Below are 19329 nucleotides of genomic sequence, written 5' to 3'. Positions count from 1 at the left end.
AAAGTGGTGACTTTCCAAAAGATTGAAGAAATTTTTTGTTTCTTTTTTGGGCCAGTGTTGATAATTTGGCTGTGATGACGGTTGATTAATCTTTAGTCTTCAATTGATATAAACAGATTTTGAAGTTGGATAATAAAAACTTTCAAAACAGGAAAAATGAATTATTATTTATATTAACTATTATTTCAATGCCAGAAAAAAAGCCAATTATTATTGAAAATTGTGTGAATAGTGACCATATCAAGTGGTCAATGATGTCATTGCTTTCTGTCGCAATTGTAATAATTAAATACATGGTGCAATTATAATAATCCTGACCAAATGTATTTTCTTTCTTGTTTTTAAAAGAAAAAGTCTTGGAAGTAGATTATTCTCAACCATTACTTGGTCTTGATTAATAATAAAATTGTACGCGGTCTTGCGTACAAAGGTCTTATGGTCTTGTCATGCAAGCGAGGTGTTTACCACTTTTTACGAACTGTCAATTTTGTGTTACATTTAAATGCTCCTTGCACAAGGCCTATGCACCTATTTAGGCTAAACTATCCTGCGAATAGAGGGGGGAGAAAAAGAGACATACATTGGAAACGAATGCTTTTCAAAGATATTGTTTAAGAGGCTTAAAGTACATTTTAGTCGCTTACGAGCTCTCTCTAATACTTTAAACTCTAAAGGTTAATTCTTGATGCTTTAAAAGAAGCGCGCTTGAATCAGTTCTTGTAAGTAGCCATAAGCAGATAGATTGAAATCAGTCTACTATATTTGTCGAGAAATCTTCTAGAACGTCAAAAATTGTTGCTGTTGCCGCCTCTTTGATCACCTGATCTTTGCTAAGCTTTTTCGTTTTTCAATTTCTTTCTTTCGCTTAGTGAGGATGAAACACAATAAGTTTCATTATTCTTACACAAACTCATAAATTTTGGCAACGCATTTGCTTTGTTGCAGCGTCGACCCCATTGTACTGAGGCGATTTTACAATTGTAGCGAATCTCGAAAGCAAGGGAGGGGGGGGGGTAAAGCTGTTTTAACCATTGTATTTCTTTTGATCCCCGCTTGAATAATAAAAAGTGTTTCGTGTCTAGCTTTTCTTGGTGCTAAAGATAAAAATAAACTTCCAAACATAATACTTGCAAGTAACTGCAAGTAAGCAAATGCCGAATGAAGCACTTTCCAGTGGCCTGGAAAGTTTAAAACAAAATAAAAAGAAAATACCTAATTACTCAATGCAATTTGAAGCACACTGAAGTCCCAACGAAGACCATACGAAAGTGGAGTCTGTTTTTTGGTGAGGGGGGAGGGAATTATAGTGTTTTTATTTTTATTTCATAATAGTGCGATATAATTGTTCATACCAATTCGCCCTAAAATTTTCGTACAAATGCGACACAATTTGGCTGCAGCGATTTTATATGAAGTTAAGTGTGCGCGCTGGTACGAATAATTTTGTCGCCTCGGTATGAACAATTATATCGCACTATTATGAAGTAAAAATAAAAAGACTGTACATATCATATTCTACCCACCCATTTGTCATTAAAAATAATGGAGTCATGAGTAAATAATTTGGGAACCAATATAGCGCGATTAATTATTATTTAGTGTTCAGAAACACATATTGAGTTAACATATTTTTGTTGCTGTTATATAATACCATTAGTAATAAGTCAAAGAGTGGGCATAAAGTTGGCCATCTTGTTGAGCATCACAGGTTGATCTAGATGAAATTTGACAACGTTGTCTCCTCTTCAAGTTGGAGTCTTAATTTTTTAGGGTGCTGGGTATGAGTTTCCGTCACTAAAAAAATGAGTATCTTGGCATTGGGACCTAATCCTATGGTCTTCTCACCCTGAAAAATTTCTAAGTTTAGACGAGCATAAATTCTGAATTTAATTGATGCTTTTTCAATCAAACACAACTACAAAATGGGGATGAACTATTTTGTAGCAAATTCTGTCCGGATGGGGATTTGGGGGTTTGGTATTTTGGGTTTTGTGTGATTTCTCGAGTCGTAAGCGCTAAAAGTCTTTTCCATTATCACTCTGTTATTGTTTTGGCTCTTTTCATAGCTGCTGCATGTTGTCGAAATCACAGAATAGAGTTAAGTAGAGATCATGGATAAAATAATGGATCCTAAGCTAAAACTTTGTACCTAATTTGGGAGCTAGTATTTTGCATTGTTACTGAGTGAATAATTGTTTGCAATCACCAGTCCAAACTGACCTCACAACATAATCCACTTTAAAATCGACTCTTACCATAGGTTTTTTACCATTCTTACTAGTACCAAATCCTATCCTTTTTCAAGATCCTTTCATCATTGTCAAATAAAATTTTGCAAATCGTCTATTTTCTAGAAACAAAATTTTTTAAAGATTTGACAATTATAGCACAACCAAAACTGCTTGAGAAGATGCAAAGAGATTATTATTTTATGCATGATGCATTATATATGTAATGACACTTCAATTATAATTTGTAATTTTTAAATGCAAAATCAGAAGCGATTGTATTCATCAATTGGAAGATCCCCGGGGACTTGCAAGGGATCAGAGTAATTTACAAGTGATTTGGTTTGATTTTGTGCAGAAATATTTTGCTGTTGAAATAGATAACTTTCTGCCTTAGCCAAAAACTTACACTGTCTCTAAAAGATTTTATAGGGTATAGGCTGTTAAGTCCTTTGCCACTTGACATTTTTCTCCAGAAGTGGTGAACTATGTAGACAGTCTCTTGGACATTATTCAAACTGGCAGGTGTAATTCATCACCTTTGGCAAAATTATAGTAAAGTAACAGTCTACAATCTATTCATGAATTCGGTTGATTTCAGTGAATCAGAGAAACTAAAATTATGATGACTTAGTTAATGGCTCTGTCAGCACAGTTTACTAACCCTCTTTTGGTCTCGGTTTTATATTGTCGTGCAATAATTGAGTGTCGCGCGATTAGAGTGTCTAAGTTTTGATATTTGTGACATATGCACGTGGGGTGCCTTAATTTTTTCTGCTTTGACTCAGTTTTCTATTTTTATCGATTTTGTGTAAGATCATTGGAGGACAAATTATAAACTTCATGTGACCTCAAAAAGATATTTTTTTACCAATAAAACGTTGACAATTTGGGAGTAGCGGGTTCTACTAGGCTGTATTTATCTATCTCTAATTGCTTGTAGTAAGCGCTAGTCCCAGCTGTCTTTATTGTATCGTATAGTTGATTAGTTGATACGATTTATCAAACCACACAAAACGTCAAAATTAAAAAAAAGAATCAAAAAAGAATTAAAAATTAAAAAATAATAAAAACAACAGACAGAACAACAGAACAACAACACACATAGTTGTAAATACAAATTTTGTTGCGCTTTTTGTATGAAAAAGATCGAAAATCTCATTTATTTTATTCAAAAATTTTCTCACCATACATTTATTACAATTAATCAGCTAAAGGTATAGTAAAAGAGTAATATTACCTGTTTAACATATAGAGGAACTACTATTGAAAAGTCATTGGCAATACTCCATTTCAATACAAAGTAATTGAACCCTTCCCCTCCCACTCCCATTTGAATTGCAGTCAACCTCGGATAATTAATTCAGCTTCGTATCGCGAATGGAATCGCTGACCTGGAATAACACCTACACATCAGACAATCAGATGAATGGACAGTTGCTGGGAAATACACCTGGCAAATCGCCATATTATTTAGACTTAGACCATGCCACAACAAACTCGATACAGTCGCATCATACTACGCCGCACCATCATGACAACTCAAACTATTCAACCCCAGGTGAAACCGGCAGCTTGAAAAGAAACACTCCTGGACATAATCAAATTGGCACGCCGCTCAATTTACAATCGGCGACGCCGTCCAATTTTACTGAATCGGAGCAGATGTTTTTGCAAGAACTCGAGCAGAATATGTACGACCACCAACAACAATCACAGCGCCAATTTGATGGAAACAATCACAGACAAGGTGGTCCTTCCAGTAGTTTCCGTTTGGATGCCGTGGCAACACACCAACCTTTGGGCTCCGAGATGAACCTCGATCAGGTGAATCGAGAAGCTCTGGAAGCTTCTTTTTCTCACCATAATGGCACTCCATTGGGACACCACAATACTGTGTCGAATATTTCCACGCCCAATGGTGGATTGCCGGTTTTACGTTCAAGTCATCACCCTCAACAACAGCAACAGCAACAACAACAACAACAGCAACAACAGTTCGAATTTGGGCTTGACAATTTAAACTTTATGATCCCGGAAGAATTGAATTTTGATACTGAGCCAGGACATGTCTCATCAGCATTTCCACCTAATATTCCAACGGAACAAACTCCTAGCTTGCTAGCCATAAATGCAATGAGGAAAGAAGAGTTGCGTAAAAATAATGAGTTTTCATCGCCAATACTACCGGGCCAAAACGAAACACTGTACAACAAGCAACACTTTTATCACAGACAAACCTCACAAGGAAAAGTTTACACAGTAAACCATGAAGAGAATGACCAACAATCTTCTCAACCACAACACGTGCGACCAGATGCCGTCTTCACTCCTTTAGTGAGTCCGGCTGTCACTCCATTGGATAAAGGTGCTAATGGGTCTTCATTTAACCACAAGCCGCAACCACCAGCAAATATAAATTTTGAGCCATTGACATCACCGGCATTGAACGCACAAGCATCGGATAAAAGAAGAAAGTCAAGTTCAGTCTATGCTCCAACGTCAGACGACCATAAACAAAACAAGAGAAGAACTCCCCATGGTACGCCAATCCTTCTTGCTAGCAATAAAAGCTATAATTCTCCCTCGGTCAAGGCCAAATCGGTTACACCATTAAATACTGATCAACTTGAGAAATTGCCTCAATCGTCAGTAGCGGAAGTAAAGACGGAGACGAATGACACAGAGATGTTGCCACCCAGTGGCAAACCAAGAGAGATAAACGAGCCACCTTTGATGGGGTTTACAATGGGTAAATTGGCTGAGAAGGAACAAAATCAACCCAAGGGAAAGAAACAACCAAAGAGGAGTAAATCAATCTCACGCAAGCCATCAAACTCAATTTCCTCTTCATCTGGAGATAGTAGTGCCTCGTCATCACCAAGATTGACAAAGAAGCCTGAGAAATTGGCTACAAAAAAGGCGTCGCATAAATTAGCCGAACAAGGAAGAAGAAATAGAATGAATACCGCAATAGCTGATTTAGCAGCATTGATACCACAGCTGTATCATGATGAAGTTAGTATACCATCGAAAGCAACGACCGTGGAACTAGCCTCAAGGTATATCCAGAAACTTCTCAGAGACATTGAGAGATCCAATATTGAAGTGGGGAAGGAAGATGAAGAGGAAGAAAGAGGTCATATCGAAAGACAAGTGCAGGAAGAAGAAGATGATGATGAGGAAGTGGAAGAGGAAGAAGAGGAAGATGAAGAAAAGGAAGAGAGAAAAAGTGAGGGGATCATTAGAGTAAAACAAGAGAAGGAGGAGTAATAATAATGTATGTAGTTACCGAATAGTATTTGTATGAAATTTTTGATACTATAGTATGATTATGTAGAGACTGGATCTCCCCTGAGACGGAAGCTCTTTGAGTAAAGATGATCAGATTGGTGAATGGGTTAAGTTGAAGTGTCGCATATTAAACGTCACTAAATACGTCACTTATTCAAAATCAGTTTGACGAAATTGACAACGAAACGAAAAAAAAAGAAAAACGAAAAAAGAAAAAAACAGTTGTCAAATAGGACGAATCGTCAACACCACTCCATTTTTCAATTCCCTCACCACACGGGTTACTCTCATCTAAGGAAATGGATTTTGAAGAAGCAGAAGATATCAACGGTGTTAGGTTTGCCTGGAATGCATTCCCCTCCACCAAGGTAGAAGCCGGCAAGATTGTTGTTCCCACAGGTGCGCTCTACACTCCATTGAAACAACGTGAAGATTTGCCCATTGCTGCGTATGATCCCATTTACTGTTCAAACCAGACATGTAAATCGATATTGAACCCCTATTGTGCCGTTGATCCTAATGGGTTTTGGCGGTGTCCTTTGTGTCAAGGTAGAAATCCTTTGCCTGCCCATTACCACGGTATCAATCCAGAGAATTTGCCATTGGAATTGCAAAACACTAGTTCTACTGTTGAGTATATAAACTCGAGACCAGTTCAAAACCCACCAATTTTCACATATGTTATTGATTTGTGCCAAGATGAAGATAACTTGCAATCATTGATTGAGAATATAATTGTTGGGTTCAATCATTTACCACCAAATGCATTAATCGGTTTGATCACTTATGGAACCATGGTCCAAGTTCACGACTTGGGATCGGAAAAGATCAACAAGAGTTATATATTCCGTGGTGACAAGGAATATACTGATAAGCAAATTAGTGACATGTTGAACAACCCAGTGACTCCAGTGTTGAACCAACAACAGCAGCCACAACAACCGTTAGCAAACTCATTGACTCGATTCTTTTTGCCATTGGAGGATGTTGAGTTTCAATTGACTACAATTTTGGAAAATTTGGGTAAGGATCCATGGGCAGTTGCCAACGGTGCCAGACCTTTGAGATGTACTGGTAGTGCATTGAATGTCGCAGTCAACTTGTTGGGATTAACATTCCCTGGATTTGGAGCTAGGGTTATGTTGTTTTCAGCTGGACCGGGAACTTTGAACCCAGGTATGATCGTTGGAAACCAATTGAAGGAACCTATTAGATCACACTCTGATATCGATAAGGACAATGCCAAACACTTTAAAAAGGCAGTCAAGTTTTATGATGCGATTGCTGCCAAGGCCGTCAAAAACAGTCACGCAGTGGATATATTTGCTGGTTGTTACGATCAAATCGGTATGTTGGAGATGAAGAACTTGTGTAATACCACTGGTGGTACCTTGTTGTTATCTGATGCATTTACTACGTCCATCTTTAAACGATCATTTTTAAGATTGTTCAACAAAGATGAGGATGGATATTTGTTGATGGGATTCAACGCCTCTTTTGAAGTGAGAACTTCAAAAGAATTGAAAGTAAGCGGTCTCATTGGCCATGCTTCCTCTTTGGGAGTCAAGTCAGCAAATGTTTCTGAAAATGAATTGGGTCTAGGTGGAACATCAACCTACCGCCTTTGTGCTACATCACCAAGACACACATATGCTGTATTCTTTGACGTGGCAAACACACAACAACTACCACCAACAGCTCAGAGCTATGTACAATTTATTACCCACTACCAACACGCCAGTGGTACTTATAGAACCAGAGTAACCACCGTATCAAACTACTTGACGAGTGACGAGCAAACACTCACCAACTCATTTGACCAAGAAGCAGCAGCCGTTTTGATGGCGAGAGTCACTTTATTCAAAGCTGAACAAGATGATGGTGCTGATGTTCTTAGATGGATCGATCGTATGCTCATTCGTTTATGTCAAAAATTTGCCGACTACAGAAAAGATCAAGAGGAGAGTTTCCGTTTAGGACAACAGTTTCAATTGTACCCGCAATTTATCTACTATTTGCGAAGATCGCAATTCTTGCAGGTGTTTAATAACTCGCCCGATGAAACTGTGTTTTATAGACACGTCTTGTTGACTGAAGATACCAACAACTCCTTGATTATGATCCAACCAACATTGACGTCATTCACATTGGAAGGTGAACCAGAAGCAGTTCTATTAGATTCAGTATCCATCAGAGACGATCGTATCTTGTTGTTGGATACATTTTTCCACATTTTAATTTTCCACGGTAAGACTGTTGCTGCTTGGCGTAAAGCTGGTTATCAAGACCAAGAAGAGTATGCCAATTTCAAAGAATTGTTGGATGAGCCAAAACAGGAAGCGGCTGAGTTGTTGGCTGATAGATACCCATTGCCCAGATTTATCGATACTGAAGAAGGTGGCTCGCAAGCGAGATTCTTGTACTCAAAATTGAATCCTAGTGTTACTTACAACACCAATGAGATGATTGGTGGTCTGGGCTTGGGAGGTGCTGGTGGTGCAATTGTTTTGACCGATGATGTCAGTTTGCAAGTGTTTATGAGCCATTTGCAAAAGTTGGTAGTTAGTGGATCTAGTTAGATTATAAGAAAGAAAAAGTTTTTGAATTACTAGAGCCTGACAACACTACGTAAATGATGGATGATGCTTAATAACATCGATTGAAACTATGCTTATTAACTGTATATACACACAAGATCTGTAATGACAAGCTCAAACACACCTTTCATCAATGATGCTTCTTCAAAGGCTCAACAACCAACTTATCAAAAGTATACAACTGCGAAATCGTCGTTTGTCTCGTCAACAACGCTAGATTATCAATACCAGCATTGTAAAACTTGTTTATCTGTTCTTCATCAGTTAAATATTTATGTTCCTTAAATGCATCATGGACTCTTCTTTTCGAATATTCGCGGAAATTGTAATTGTCAAATTTGTAAGCTTTATTGAGAAGTTGTTTGTACAACTTCAAGACTTGTTTCGAATCAACCATTTGTGAAGCAGTATTAGTGTAGTAAGGGTGTAGTCTGTAGTTGAAGATAGATGAGAAAGAGAGATGAAATGTGTGGGTGTTCGCTTTTTGTATGACTTGGGTTTTTTGCCCTTTGCTCATTTTGTTTCTTTTTCTTTTTTCGGGTTCTTTGATGCGAAACAAAATAAAAAATGCAAAATCGAATTTTGAATTGCGCACACTACTCCAACTGATTCCAGTGATTATTAAGCAGAACGCAGAGGAATAGAATCGTACAAGAGGTACACTTTACACATGGCTTTTTTTCTTTTTCTTTTCCTTTTCTATACTTACTATCTATACTCTAAAAGAAGGTACCTTTCTTCTTCTTGTTTGCCTTTTTCATCTTGGCATCAGCCATCATCTCTTCAAAAATCTTAGCTTCTTCATCCTCATCAGCCGATCTTTGCTCATTCAATAACTGTGTTCCTATATACAACAATGCATTAGCACGGGCAACTTTCTCCTTCTTGCCAATACCCTTCTCGTGTAACACATTTTGGCAGACTTTATTTAGCACGTTAGTAACTTCGAATTTGACCAATGACCAACCGGTTGCGAGAAATTTTCCGGTAACAAACCGCTCTCTTTCTGCTTGTTGTACTGCCTCCTCTTGTGTTGGAGTATATCCTTGTTCTTGCTTCAATTGGTAAGCCTCTTGTTCCTTCATCACTTTCTCCATTGTCTCTTGAGTGTCTAATGCTGATTTTATAATACCATACCCATTCTTGACGGTCTCTGTTGAAGTCTTCATTGAAGTGTAAATTTTGGTGAGACCAAACGTTTTAGCGGCTTTGAGGGTTGCATTTGCTTGATTGGTGTAAATTTTTCCAATCAAGTGTAGTAATTGAATACCAAAACTTTCAATCTTCATATCGTCAAGCTCAGTTTTCAACTTCTCGGTAAAATGTTCCAATCCTTCATGATTAGTTGCGGCTGCTCTATAGCTTTCCAGTCGTTCTTTCAAGATGGCTGACAAGTCAGCAATTCTCTTTAGTTTGGCCTCTCTGGCTTCCTCTTGTATTCTCATAATCTCCTCTCTCTGTTCCTTGGTGAGTTTCTGCTTTCTCTTTTTCTTTAAATCATCAGACGAGAGGTCACCACTATTTTGATGGGAGTGCAATTGCAATGAACTATGAGTTGAAGAAGCAGCTGCGCCAGGACCCGAAGAAGTTATTGGACTACCAGATGCATCAGTCTTTTCGGCTCCAGGGGCCGAAGTTAGACTTCCCGTTCCATCCGTCTTTTCATCTCCAGTGCCTGATGAGCTGACTTCCAGGTTTGAATTGTCCTCATCCAAGTCCAACACTTCTGCAGACCTAGTAATATCATCAAACATACCCAATTTTCCAATCCAATCTCTGAATGCCACCCCACCAAATATAACTTCAAAGAATTCACTCGGATCAATGTCTTGTTCTTGTACATTCTTTTCCTTCATTCCTTCTACACCATATTCGTCATAAACCTTTCTTGTATCGGCATTGGACAAGACTCCATACGCCTCACCCAAGTCTTGAAACTTTTCAGCTGCCTTTGGGTCGTTTCCATTCTTATCCGGGTGAAGTTTGATAGCTTGCTTTCTATATGCCTTTCTAAGTTCTTGCTCTGACGCTGTTACTTCAACGCCGAGAATATCATAGTATGTCGTATCTACCACCATTGTCTACCTTTAAGTATATATTCTGCGAATAGACAAACTAATTGAGTTGTTGTGGATGTATGTTTTTTTTTTTTGTTGTTGTTGTTGTTGTTGTTGTTGAGATATGAATTTGTAAAAGGATTGACAGTAATTTTTTGATCTTCTTTTCTTTCTTCTTGTTATATATAAATAGATAAATATTAAAATAGAATTTAACAATTTTATTTTGTTGTGTGCGAACCAACATATTGCCAAAAACTGGTCTATGACTTTGTCAATAATTCCCTCTAGTTCATGAATACTGAAGAACCTTAATTATAGATTGCGTTGCCCCATGCATTTCTGGGGGAAGTCTTCCTTCAATGTTTGCTAATGGGCGTCTTTCTGCACACTTTCTCATCTTCGCATCATGAACCAACACTTTTCTCTTGAAATTACGGCATTCCACTGTATTGGAAGTTCCATAAATGTAATGTAATGTAATCCCAACTACTTGACGACCCTGGAGCATTCTTTTGGAAATTCCCTTCAGTTTTGGTATCGTTCGTCAGTATAATAACGTCTCCCGCGAAGTTATCGAGGCTTCTGTAGACATGCAAATCACCATATACAATATTGTTTAGAGCTGAGGCGGTTATTTAGTACGAACCATATTTCCACATGATTATCTCCTTAATTTAACATCATCGGGCTCATCAATCATGATAATTATGCTGTGACTGTTTTGGGTAGTTTTGTGGTTTGAATAAATATGTCGCACTAGTCTAAAATAAAAATAAAAAGACGGTATACACTTTTTGTGTAACAGAATAATAATAGAAAACTATTATATCCAAAGAGTCATGCTATTTTGCAACTAAAAAAAGGCTTAGAGAATCTACATGCACTAGACTTTTTGACTGTGTGTTTAAATCAACAGAAGTCACATCTATATGCTCTATAAAAAAGTAATGAAACCAATCCTAATATGTGTGAACTTCGAATACTTACCGAATCTCAGACACACTTTTTACTCTTTTGTTGTATTTTTTACACACGTGCCATCTATAAATCCCATTATCGTGCCTACCATCAATATAAACAATCATATTTGTGCTATTTCCATCATCTCCCCTTAACTGTACACGTCGCTCCGCTTTCACTCTCTATTTAGAATGAAAATTGGATATGTCGGACATCAGGAACGCTCATTATCGTTTCAGATCCATTAACAAACTCAATATCGGAATTATTCATGGCTGCTGTTGTTGTTGTCGCAGTAGTTGTTGTTCCCGTTCCTTCAGTTGAATTGATGACGATTTTAGGTAGTGGCAATTTACCCACGTGTAAAGGAATTAGAACCAATGGAGTTTCAAAACTGGAACCCAAACTAAATGTTTGTTTTTTGAATCCTGAAATTACCCAATTATCATCAGGTTGAACCATGGCTTGGAAAATTTCACCACCATCATGGGCACCACTCGTATCGTCACTACCATCACCATCATTAGTCGATTTTGATGGTGACGATACTGCCAAGACCTCTTTCTTACTATTATCAGACCAGTTGGTTACTGTTCTAATATGAAGTGTGATTGGTATTGGTTCTCCAACAGTGTGGGTCTTGCGGTCGTATACATACTCAACCACATGCAAATACTTTAGTAATGGGACTGCCACTTTGATTTTCAATTGGTGTTGAATCTTGTTCCCATTTTCAAGCTCCTCTGTCAGATGATTTTCATTATTGAGATTGGCTATTATTTTGTGCAATTCAAGTTGATCGTGCTTATGTTCAATATATCGACCAATAATTCGATCAGCCAAAGCTTTTATCTGTTGATTGTTTACAACCTTCACCACTTGTTCTACGCCATACATGTTCAAATCAAATTGTACCTTGGACAAAATCGTCTCTTTGATCAAATACCAATACTTTATCAACTTAACTTCCTTCAAAGCGGTAGCAACTATGGCATCCAATCGTTGTTCGCATTCATCCAGCAAATTAGTATAACGAAGCGATAAATCCAATTTATCTTCTTCATCTATTGAATGTCCCTGCTTGGGACTTATCTTGTAAAAAAACGAAATTGGTTGTTCGCCAAATGCAATTAAATGGTGGAACTGGTTACCAGGCAGATTTACTTCATAATCGTCACTCTGCAAGTTATTCAGTACTAATCGAATTGGCGATCGGGCATCAACTGTACCCACTTGAAATTTCGAATAAAAAAAATTGGTTTTGAAAACGTCCTGCACCGATACGGAGATACTCAATCTTGTATCAACATTGTATGAGATTTGGGCACTGTACTGTGTTACACCAGCGAAATAGCGTATATGAGCCCTCATATTGACCGATTTTTGATCATTAAAACAGATGTAAGGGACTTGCAAGGTTTGTCCATCACTGGCTTTGAGTGATTCGATAGTAACTTCCGGTTGCGAAAGCCTAACACCCTCCGTACTCGAACTGAGGAGTATTTGGACATTGGATATATCATTTGATCCATTTGTCAAAACCAATGATACTTCAGTGGTGCCCAATTCAATAACTCGAGATGAAAAGAATTGGGCTTGGAATTTATTGACACTTTGAAATGTTACTATATCAGTAGACAAAGTTGGGTTTGGCTTGATTAGTGAGTTCTTAATTTCAACAACGGTATCATTGAAAATTGAAGTATCGGGGGCAACCTCAATGTCATCACCACCATCACCACCATTAAGGGGACAGTACTTATGGCAAAAGGAAAGCTTTTCATTGAATAAAATAACCAATCGATGACTTGAGAACAACCCAAACTTGATATCGCGAGTATAAAGTTTGAATGTCTGTCCACCAGACGATTCCAACAATTCAACATCATCAGTTCGGAATGATAACTGCGACTTCTCTTCATCAATCAATATAAGTTCAATGGAAGCAAATTTCACTGGCACATTAAATGAATTGAAAATTTCAACTTCCAAATAGTAAACATCATCAGTCGTTGAATCATCTTGATTGACATATGGTTTCACCTGAACTTTGAAAAAATCGAGCAAAGGATATTCCAACGGTTTAGTCAAATTATGGCTATTCTCATTAATTTTGGTGAAGATTTTAGCCACATGGTTCGAATCACGAACCAATTTATACGAATTGATGCCTACCGAATCAGTGCTTTTAACCAAACAAGAAAGCAAATTCAAGCAAGTTTTCAAAACTTCCTCCTGTTCATCCAAATCGCGGTCGCCATCACCACCATCATGTCCCAATTTCTCAACGCAACCAAGATATATCTCAAGCAATATACCTCCAAGAAAATTCCAACTATTCATAATAAAGTAATCATAGGAATTTTGCAACGTATCTAAGCATTCTTGGTAATTGCCTTGGTTATAGTTAAGAATTGCTAAATCTAATGAAAGGATATCGATTGATTTGACCCTATTGCATTTGACAAAATCACCAATTATATCTTCTGTCAAGTTGAAGTAGTAATCAACGTATGAATTCTTATCTGAAACAATTTTAATCAAATCAGGGTTTTGCAAGGTTATTGGACTAGCGCTAGGCTCGTTATCTAGTGCAATTTCTTCAAATGCATCGCCACCGACAACAGCACCACCACCACGTAGTCCGTCAACCTCAATATGGTTCTGCTTAGCAATCTTGCTAATCACAGTTCGTTTGAACAATTTCAATTCAGCCCGCATTTCCAAGATATCAAGCAACGATACCTCATTCCCATCATCAACATCCGACACGTGCACCAGATCAACCAATTGTTGCACAATGGGGATTTGCAAAAACGAGTCAATGAGTAAGTAAACCAATTCATTATTATTATTGAAATGCGAATCATTAAGAAACAACATTAGACGTTGATACAATCGCGAAATGTGCTTTGAAGCAATCGAATTTGATACTGCAGTACGCGCCAATTCCTGAAGAATGAATGATTCATTAACGAAAACCAAACTCTTCAACTGGATTAAATTTATCGGTTCCAAATTGATCAATTGTTGTTTAAGTTGTTCTTCATTGACAAATTCATCAAAATTGAAATCAGTCAATGATTGAGTCAATTGCAACTCGTGATTGAAAAGTTCCCCATGATGCGCTACGAGGTTATCCAAATCAACCGACAAATCTTCATTAACATTCAATGCATCTTGCAATAGCTTCATATCTTTTAACAAATTGTACAATTCCAACTTGGCAGCAAATTCCTCAATACTAACATGTTTCCGTTGCCGAATTAGGTCATTGAATGTATGATATCGATCAACAAACGAATTCAGAAGAAGAGTTTTCAACTGGGTTATAAATGCTGCATAGATATCCTCCTCGGGAACTTGTTTCAACTTGAATACTCGATCGCCAAAATTTTTGATGGTATCGCCCATGGGTAAAATAGTCTTTAACTCCTTCCCCTCCGGTCCGAAATCATTTTGTAACTTGTCAAAAAAAGACGTCTTTATAATGGATGACAGTCGGTCTTTGGCATCGAGTGGAACATGCAACACAATCATCCATGAACAATTTGTCTTTAATACCAAGTTTTTCAACCATTCTCTTACAAGTGGCCGTACTTGGCCCCGGTACTTGTCCAAACTATCAACTTGCACAAATATAAGACGTACATATGTCTTGATATCGTGAGTTACATAGTCGCCTTTCTTGGGCACCTCTTCAACAAACTCAACGTCTAGTTTGGAAATAGTCTTTACCGATTGATTTGGTTTGAGTCGAATATGAAGATTTGACAACGGTAGTCGTTTTGAAATCTCTTTTTGTATATGAGGGTATACACCAAAGGGATCATAGTACCCTATTCTAACAAGATCTAGCTGTGAATGATCTGACATGTTCACTGAGTGACGGAATAGAGATGAAACTTCTAGTTTCTCATTTGAATTGATCGCGGTAAAAATGAAAAAATTAAAAAAAAAAAAAAAAAAAAGAAAAATTCATTTACGCGAATAGAACAACAACAATCTACACAAATCATATATATAGGTGCTTAGCCATGTTGGCTCTTCTAAAACCACGGTAATTTAGTATTCTCTTCCCATATCAAATTTCCCTGTCTCAACTGCTCCTCTCCAGCAGGATTATTGATTAAAATTGCCGACCGTGACGAATTGTCAACCCCAGTTTCCGCCAGCCACGTCCCAACAAGCTGTTGCTTAACACCTTCACTAATTTCCGATTCCCAAATCTTGACATTGGCAGTAGGTTTATCAAGCACTGGATGGTGTGTGAGTTGGTGGATGGCTAAATTGATTAAATCAATCACGGTTTGGTCTTGGCCGTCAAAAGCCACTGCTTTCAATATAGTAGCTTGGGTCTCGTCTCCTGTTTCCGACCAGTCTATTGTCCAAATTATAAACCCAATGACCAGGGTTCCACTTGATTCGGCACCTCCTTCATTACGAGTAATTTTCAATCCAAATATTTTCGGCTCGTGGATCAAGCTATCCTTGATTGTTTCATACTCTTTATTGAAATCAATGACAGGTTCGTCTTGATGTTCGTGAAACAACTTGTAGGTGATGAATTTGGCTCGCAAATGAAACCAATCGATAGGATCCGACGTAGGTTTGATAGCAACACGAGTCTTGTGGTCCTTTTTGACTTTGGCAATCATTTCATTTTCAAAATGGGCTCTATATTTATCCATTAAATCGTGAAACTGATGATATTCAATTAATTCGTAGTGGACTTGTGGTGGTGACTGCAATTCATTCACCTCTTTATCCTTCAATGAAACATTGATCAAGTCAACGGGAAATGATTTGAATCCATTCTTGACATAGTACTCGCCAATCTCCGAATACAAAAAAGTAAAACCATCACTGCCTACAATCTCCCTCTTGGCCAACTCTACCAATTTATCAACCATAACTCGGGCGTACCCTTTACCTCGGTGTTGGGGGTATGTGAAAACACCACCAATGCATCCACTCAAAATGTCAGATTTCTTTACCAGTTGACGCTCTTTATCGTCAAATTCGAATTTTAAACTATCACGCACGAGCATCTCAATTGAACAAAGTGGCTCATCATCAACTGTCGACTGTAACATGAATACATACAACTTGTTATTTCCCGAAGATGCCACTTTCGATTTGCTCAAGACGTATTCTCTCAAAACGTAATCCTTTTGTGATAAAGCTCCTTTCCAAGCAAGACTGTTTTGCCATCTAGTAAAATCAATAATTTGCGGGTCGGTCAAGTGGACCAATTTGTATTCTTGATCAGTGGTTGGCATCAGTGTAGGTGACATCTTTGATGTTGAAACACGTGTTTGTATATCTAGCAACGTGGGTTGAATAGTCTGATTTATCTATCTTATATAGATGATTCTCTCACTTCACAACAACAACAACAACAATGTGGTGCGGAGGCGTTTCATCCTTCCAGTGCCGTTCATTCAGTTTTTTTTTTTCTGTTGTTGATTGTTGGTGTGCTGGCACAATCCATCCTTTTCCCTTTCTCCTTTTTGTGAATCCACTAACGTCAACCCATCGCGAGGATTAAGAAGAGATTTGAATTTTTTTTGTTGATGAAATTTCCACTAACGTTAAGTATTCGCGGTGGCTGTTATCTTTTTGTTTATTGTGGCTCATTTGCCTAATATGGAAATATGCGCTAAAAGCAACACAGTAGGGAGTTAGTAACGTTTTCATAAGGCATTAAGGGTTTAATTGGGGTGAGGGGGCAATGTATTGATGTAATTTGGTAAGAATTAGACATCTGATAACCGTGCGCGCGCGCGAGAGAGAGAGAGAGAGAAAGAGAGGCAAAGAGCCGTACTAAGAACTAGAGGAGCCCATATCAATATAAATGTTCCATAACTTCACTCAAACACATTGCTAAGAACTAACCAAAATAAATCGGCGAGTTTGAAGAGATGCATGAACGAGGTAAGGGAGGTAGAACAACAAATCTGGAATACTACAGAGAATCTGCAAAATCTTCAATACCTCTTTTGTTGCGAAATATTAGCGGTCTATCTTCTAGTTAGTTGCAAAAGATACATAAATTTCATAGAACGACCCTTCTTCTTCTATTTCAACTAATCTTTCACATACTAAAGAAACAGCAGATTGTAATTGTACTTGTGTACGAATATTCTCTTCAACTCTCATGGTCGTCTTGTAAATATGCTTGGTAATGAGTTTACCTACAATGTCTTTCTAGCGTCTTACATCATTAAAGTCAACTGTTCAATGAAATTAACAATGCTTGTTGCAAATTTTTTGGCTCGTTTTCAGCAGCTTATGATAAGGATATCCATACGCAAAGCAAATGTATGCAACTGATTGATGGCAATGTTTTTGATGGCAAGATTTGCAGGATGAGAAGGTTGCAAGAATGCGACAAAAAGAGAAGAGAAAATCAACATACAACTGCAACAACAATAAACAATTGTAAGAGATATGCTATTCCATAGAAGCAGAGGATGTTAAAACACTCCTCTCACAATGTATGCAAGAGAAAAAAAAATACAACAAAAACACACCAGTCTATGGGGTTTGGGATTTGTATTGTTGCTCTAGTATCAAACGTTTTTACTCCAAAAGAAAGAACAAGAAAACCCAATGAACGCAAAACCACAAACGAAGTAGTTTATAAGCGCCAGCTTTTCAGCAAGACTATTTTAGAGCCGATACCGATACCGGAACAGGAACAAAAGAATAAGGAATAAGATGAAACGGTTACGGAACTCCACATTTGCTCAGTTACAAAAGTACTGCGTGTTTGTGGGTTTTGCTTTGAATATTGCTATTTCAAGTGTAAGTGGAGATGTTAATGTGTCATCATTAACCAATTTCAACAAGTGGTGAATGACATCATTTAGTAAGTGCTGTTTGGTTAGTATACTTAGTCTAAGAGTCACTAGACATTTAAAGGTAGGAAGAAATAATAGCTGACCAGCTGCTAGTTTACTTTCTTATGTTTGGGGGTAAAGTATACGTGTATAGAGGAACAGAGAAAAGGAGGGGTCTACAAAAATATATTTTTATCTAAGAAGTCGTCTCCATGCTTACTGTTTTCGGGAATTAGTTGAAAGCTTAACTTTTCCTGCTATTCGGTGCTTCGTTCTGCAGCCAGTAATATGTATTGCGTATGACTCTTTCTCACAGGGTACAAATCCGATGAAGATGATGATGAGTGACTAAAATATTATTTGTACAAAACGTTTCTTCCTGCTTCGTTGTTTGTTTTGATTTAGCGTGGGCTAATACTAAAAAAGGTAACTAAATGTGCTCTGTCTTTACTATTTGTAAGTTGATACTTTTGTAAATACAAATACTGTTGCTATTTGCTGTTTTAATAGTAGTGTTTACGATTATGGTTAGGGTTTGTAGTTGAGGATGGTGGGGTATAGAAAAGAGGGGTTAGGAATTAAAGAAATAAACAACTTTATTAGAAAGTGTTAGTCTGTTAATGTTATAAGAGAAGAGATGATGAAATAAATGAAATATAAAAAATTGTGGGGTATGAATGATGTCCTGTATATAACTATTATGCTTGTGTAACCAAAGAACAATCAACAGACATTAGTAATTACTTAGGCGGAGTTCAAATGACCTTTAAGAATATACACAGAAAGAGAGAAGAATACGTGTATGTATATGTATATATAATTGTATATGAAATGATTGATGATGTTACATGTAACAACTGCTTTGTTATAAGTTTAGTTTGTAGTTGTTTGGTTTAGTGTAGTCTGTGGTTATGAGGTGTGGGGTGTATATATATTTATGTATTACTTCCAATAGTAAAGTACCAAGACAGTAGTAGCATAATAGTCATTCGTAGCTTTGTATAATTTAGTACTTGGTCTAAGCCAACATCATTTCTCTTCTCTTCTCTTATTAGTTACTTTATTTGGTGTTTAGTTTGTCCTTGTTGTCTGTTTTGTCTGTGTTGTCTGTGTTGTTTTGTTTATTTGTTTTTGTTTGTGTCAAATGCAACATTCATCAAATTTCTCCGCATTAAAATTGAAGATGTTTTTTTTTTTTTTTTTTTTTCATTCTTTTAAATCGAAGTCCGAGAACTGTTAATTTATGCAAAACAAAACTTAGCAGCATACCAAACAGTTAGATTAGATTGAGAAGTGAAGTCCTTTCAAAAGGGAGAGTAAGAAGGGCTAGTAATAGGAAGAAAGG

At 37.3% G+C, this 19329-nt stretch overlaps 6 protein-coding genes across 6 annotated transcripts; 2 read left to right on the top strand and 4 right to left on the bottom strand. All coding sequences in view use genetic code 12, as the record gives it.

Moving 5' to 3' along the window:
• Positions 1-3653: 3653 nt before the first annotated feature.
• Positions 3654-5501, top strand: PHO4 (phosphate-sensing transcription factor; the record flags this gene model as incomplete). The annotated part of the gene is made up of 1 exon (XM_051815634.1): positions 3654-5501. The coding sequence occupies one exon, from the start codon at positions 3654-3656 to the stop codon at positions 5499-5501; it is 1848 nt and encodes a 615-aa protein (XP_051670915.1).
• Positions 5502-5821: 320 nt separating this feature from the next.
• SEC23 (GTPase-activating protein) lies at positions 5822-8101 on the top strand (the record flags this gene model as incomplete). Its single annotated transcript, XM_051815632.1, has 1 exon — positions 5822-8101. One exon carries the CDS (start codon positions 5822-5824, stop codon positions 8099-8101), a length of 2280 nt encoding a protein of 759 aa, XP_051670914.1.
• A 148-nt stretch (positions 8102-8249) lies between these two features.
• On the bottom strand, positions 8250-8516 carry CANMA_003453 (uncharacterized protein; the record flags this gene model as incomplete). Its single annotated transcript, XM_051815631.1, has 1 exon — positions 8250-8516. The coding sequence occupies one exon, from the start codon at positions 8514-8516 to the stop codon at positions 8250-8252; it is 267 nt and encodes an 88-aa protein (XP_051670913.1).
• Positions 8517-8838: 322 nt separating this feature from the next.
• CANMA_003452 (uncharacterized protein) lies at positions 8839-10197 on the bottom strand (the record flags this gene model as incomplete). The annotated part of the gene is made up of 1 exon (XM_051815630.1): positions 8839-10197. One exon carries the CDS (start codon positions 10195-10197, stop codon positions 8839-8841), a length of 1359 nt encoding a protein of 452 aa, XP_051670912.1.
• A 1128-nt stretch (positions 10198-11325) lies between these two features.
• CANMA_003451 (transport protein particle complex II subunit) lies at positions 11326-15015 on the bottom strand (the record flags this gene model as incomplete). The annotated part of the gene is made up of 1 exon (XM_051815629.1): positions 11326-15015. One exon carries the CDS (start codon positions 15013-15015, stop codon positions 11326-11328), a length of 3690 nt encoding a protein of 1229 aa, XP_051670911.1.
• Positions 15016-15188: 173 nt separating this feature from the next.
• Positions 15189-16436, bottom strand: CANMA_003450 (uncharacterized protein; the record flags this gene model as incomplete). The annotated part of the gene is made up of 1 exon (XM_051815628.1): positions 15189-16436. The coding sequence occupies one exon, from the start codon at positions 16434-16436 to the stop codon at positions 15189-15191; it is 1248 nt and encodes a 415-aa protein (XP_051670910.1).
• Between the last annotated feature and the right edge of the window lie 2893 nt (positions 16437-19329).

Source organism: Candida margitis (genome assembly GCF_024628925.1).
Source record: "Candida margitis strain CBS 14175 chromosome Unknown scaffold32, whole genome shotgun sequence".
NCBI lineage: Eukaryota > Fungi > Ascomycota > Pichiomycetes > Serinales > Debaryomycetaceae > Lodderomyces > Lodderomyces margitis.
Note: the sequence above shows the minus strand (reverse complement) of the source record. Positions and strands in the feature narration are given on the sequence as shown.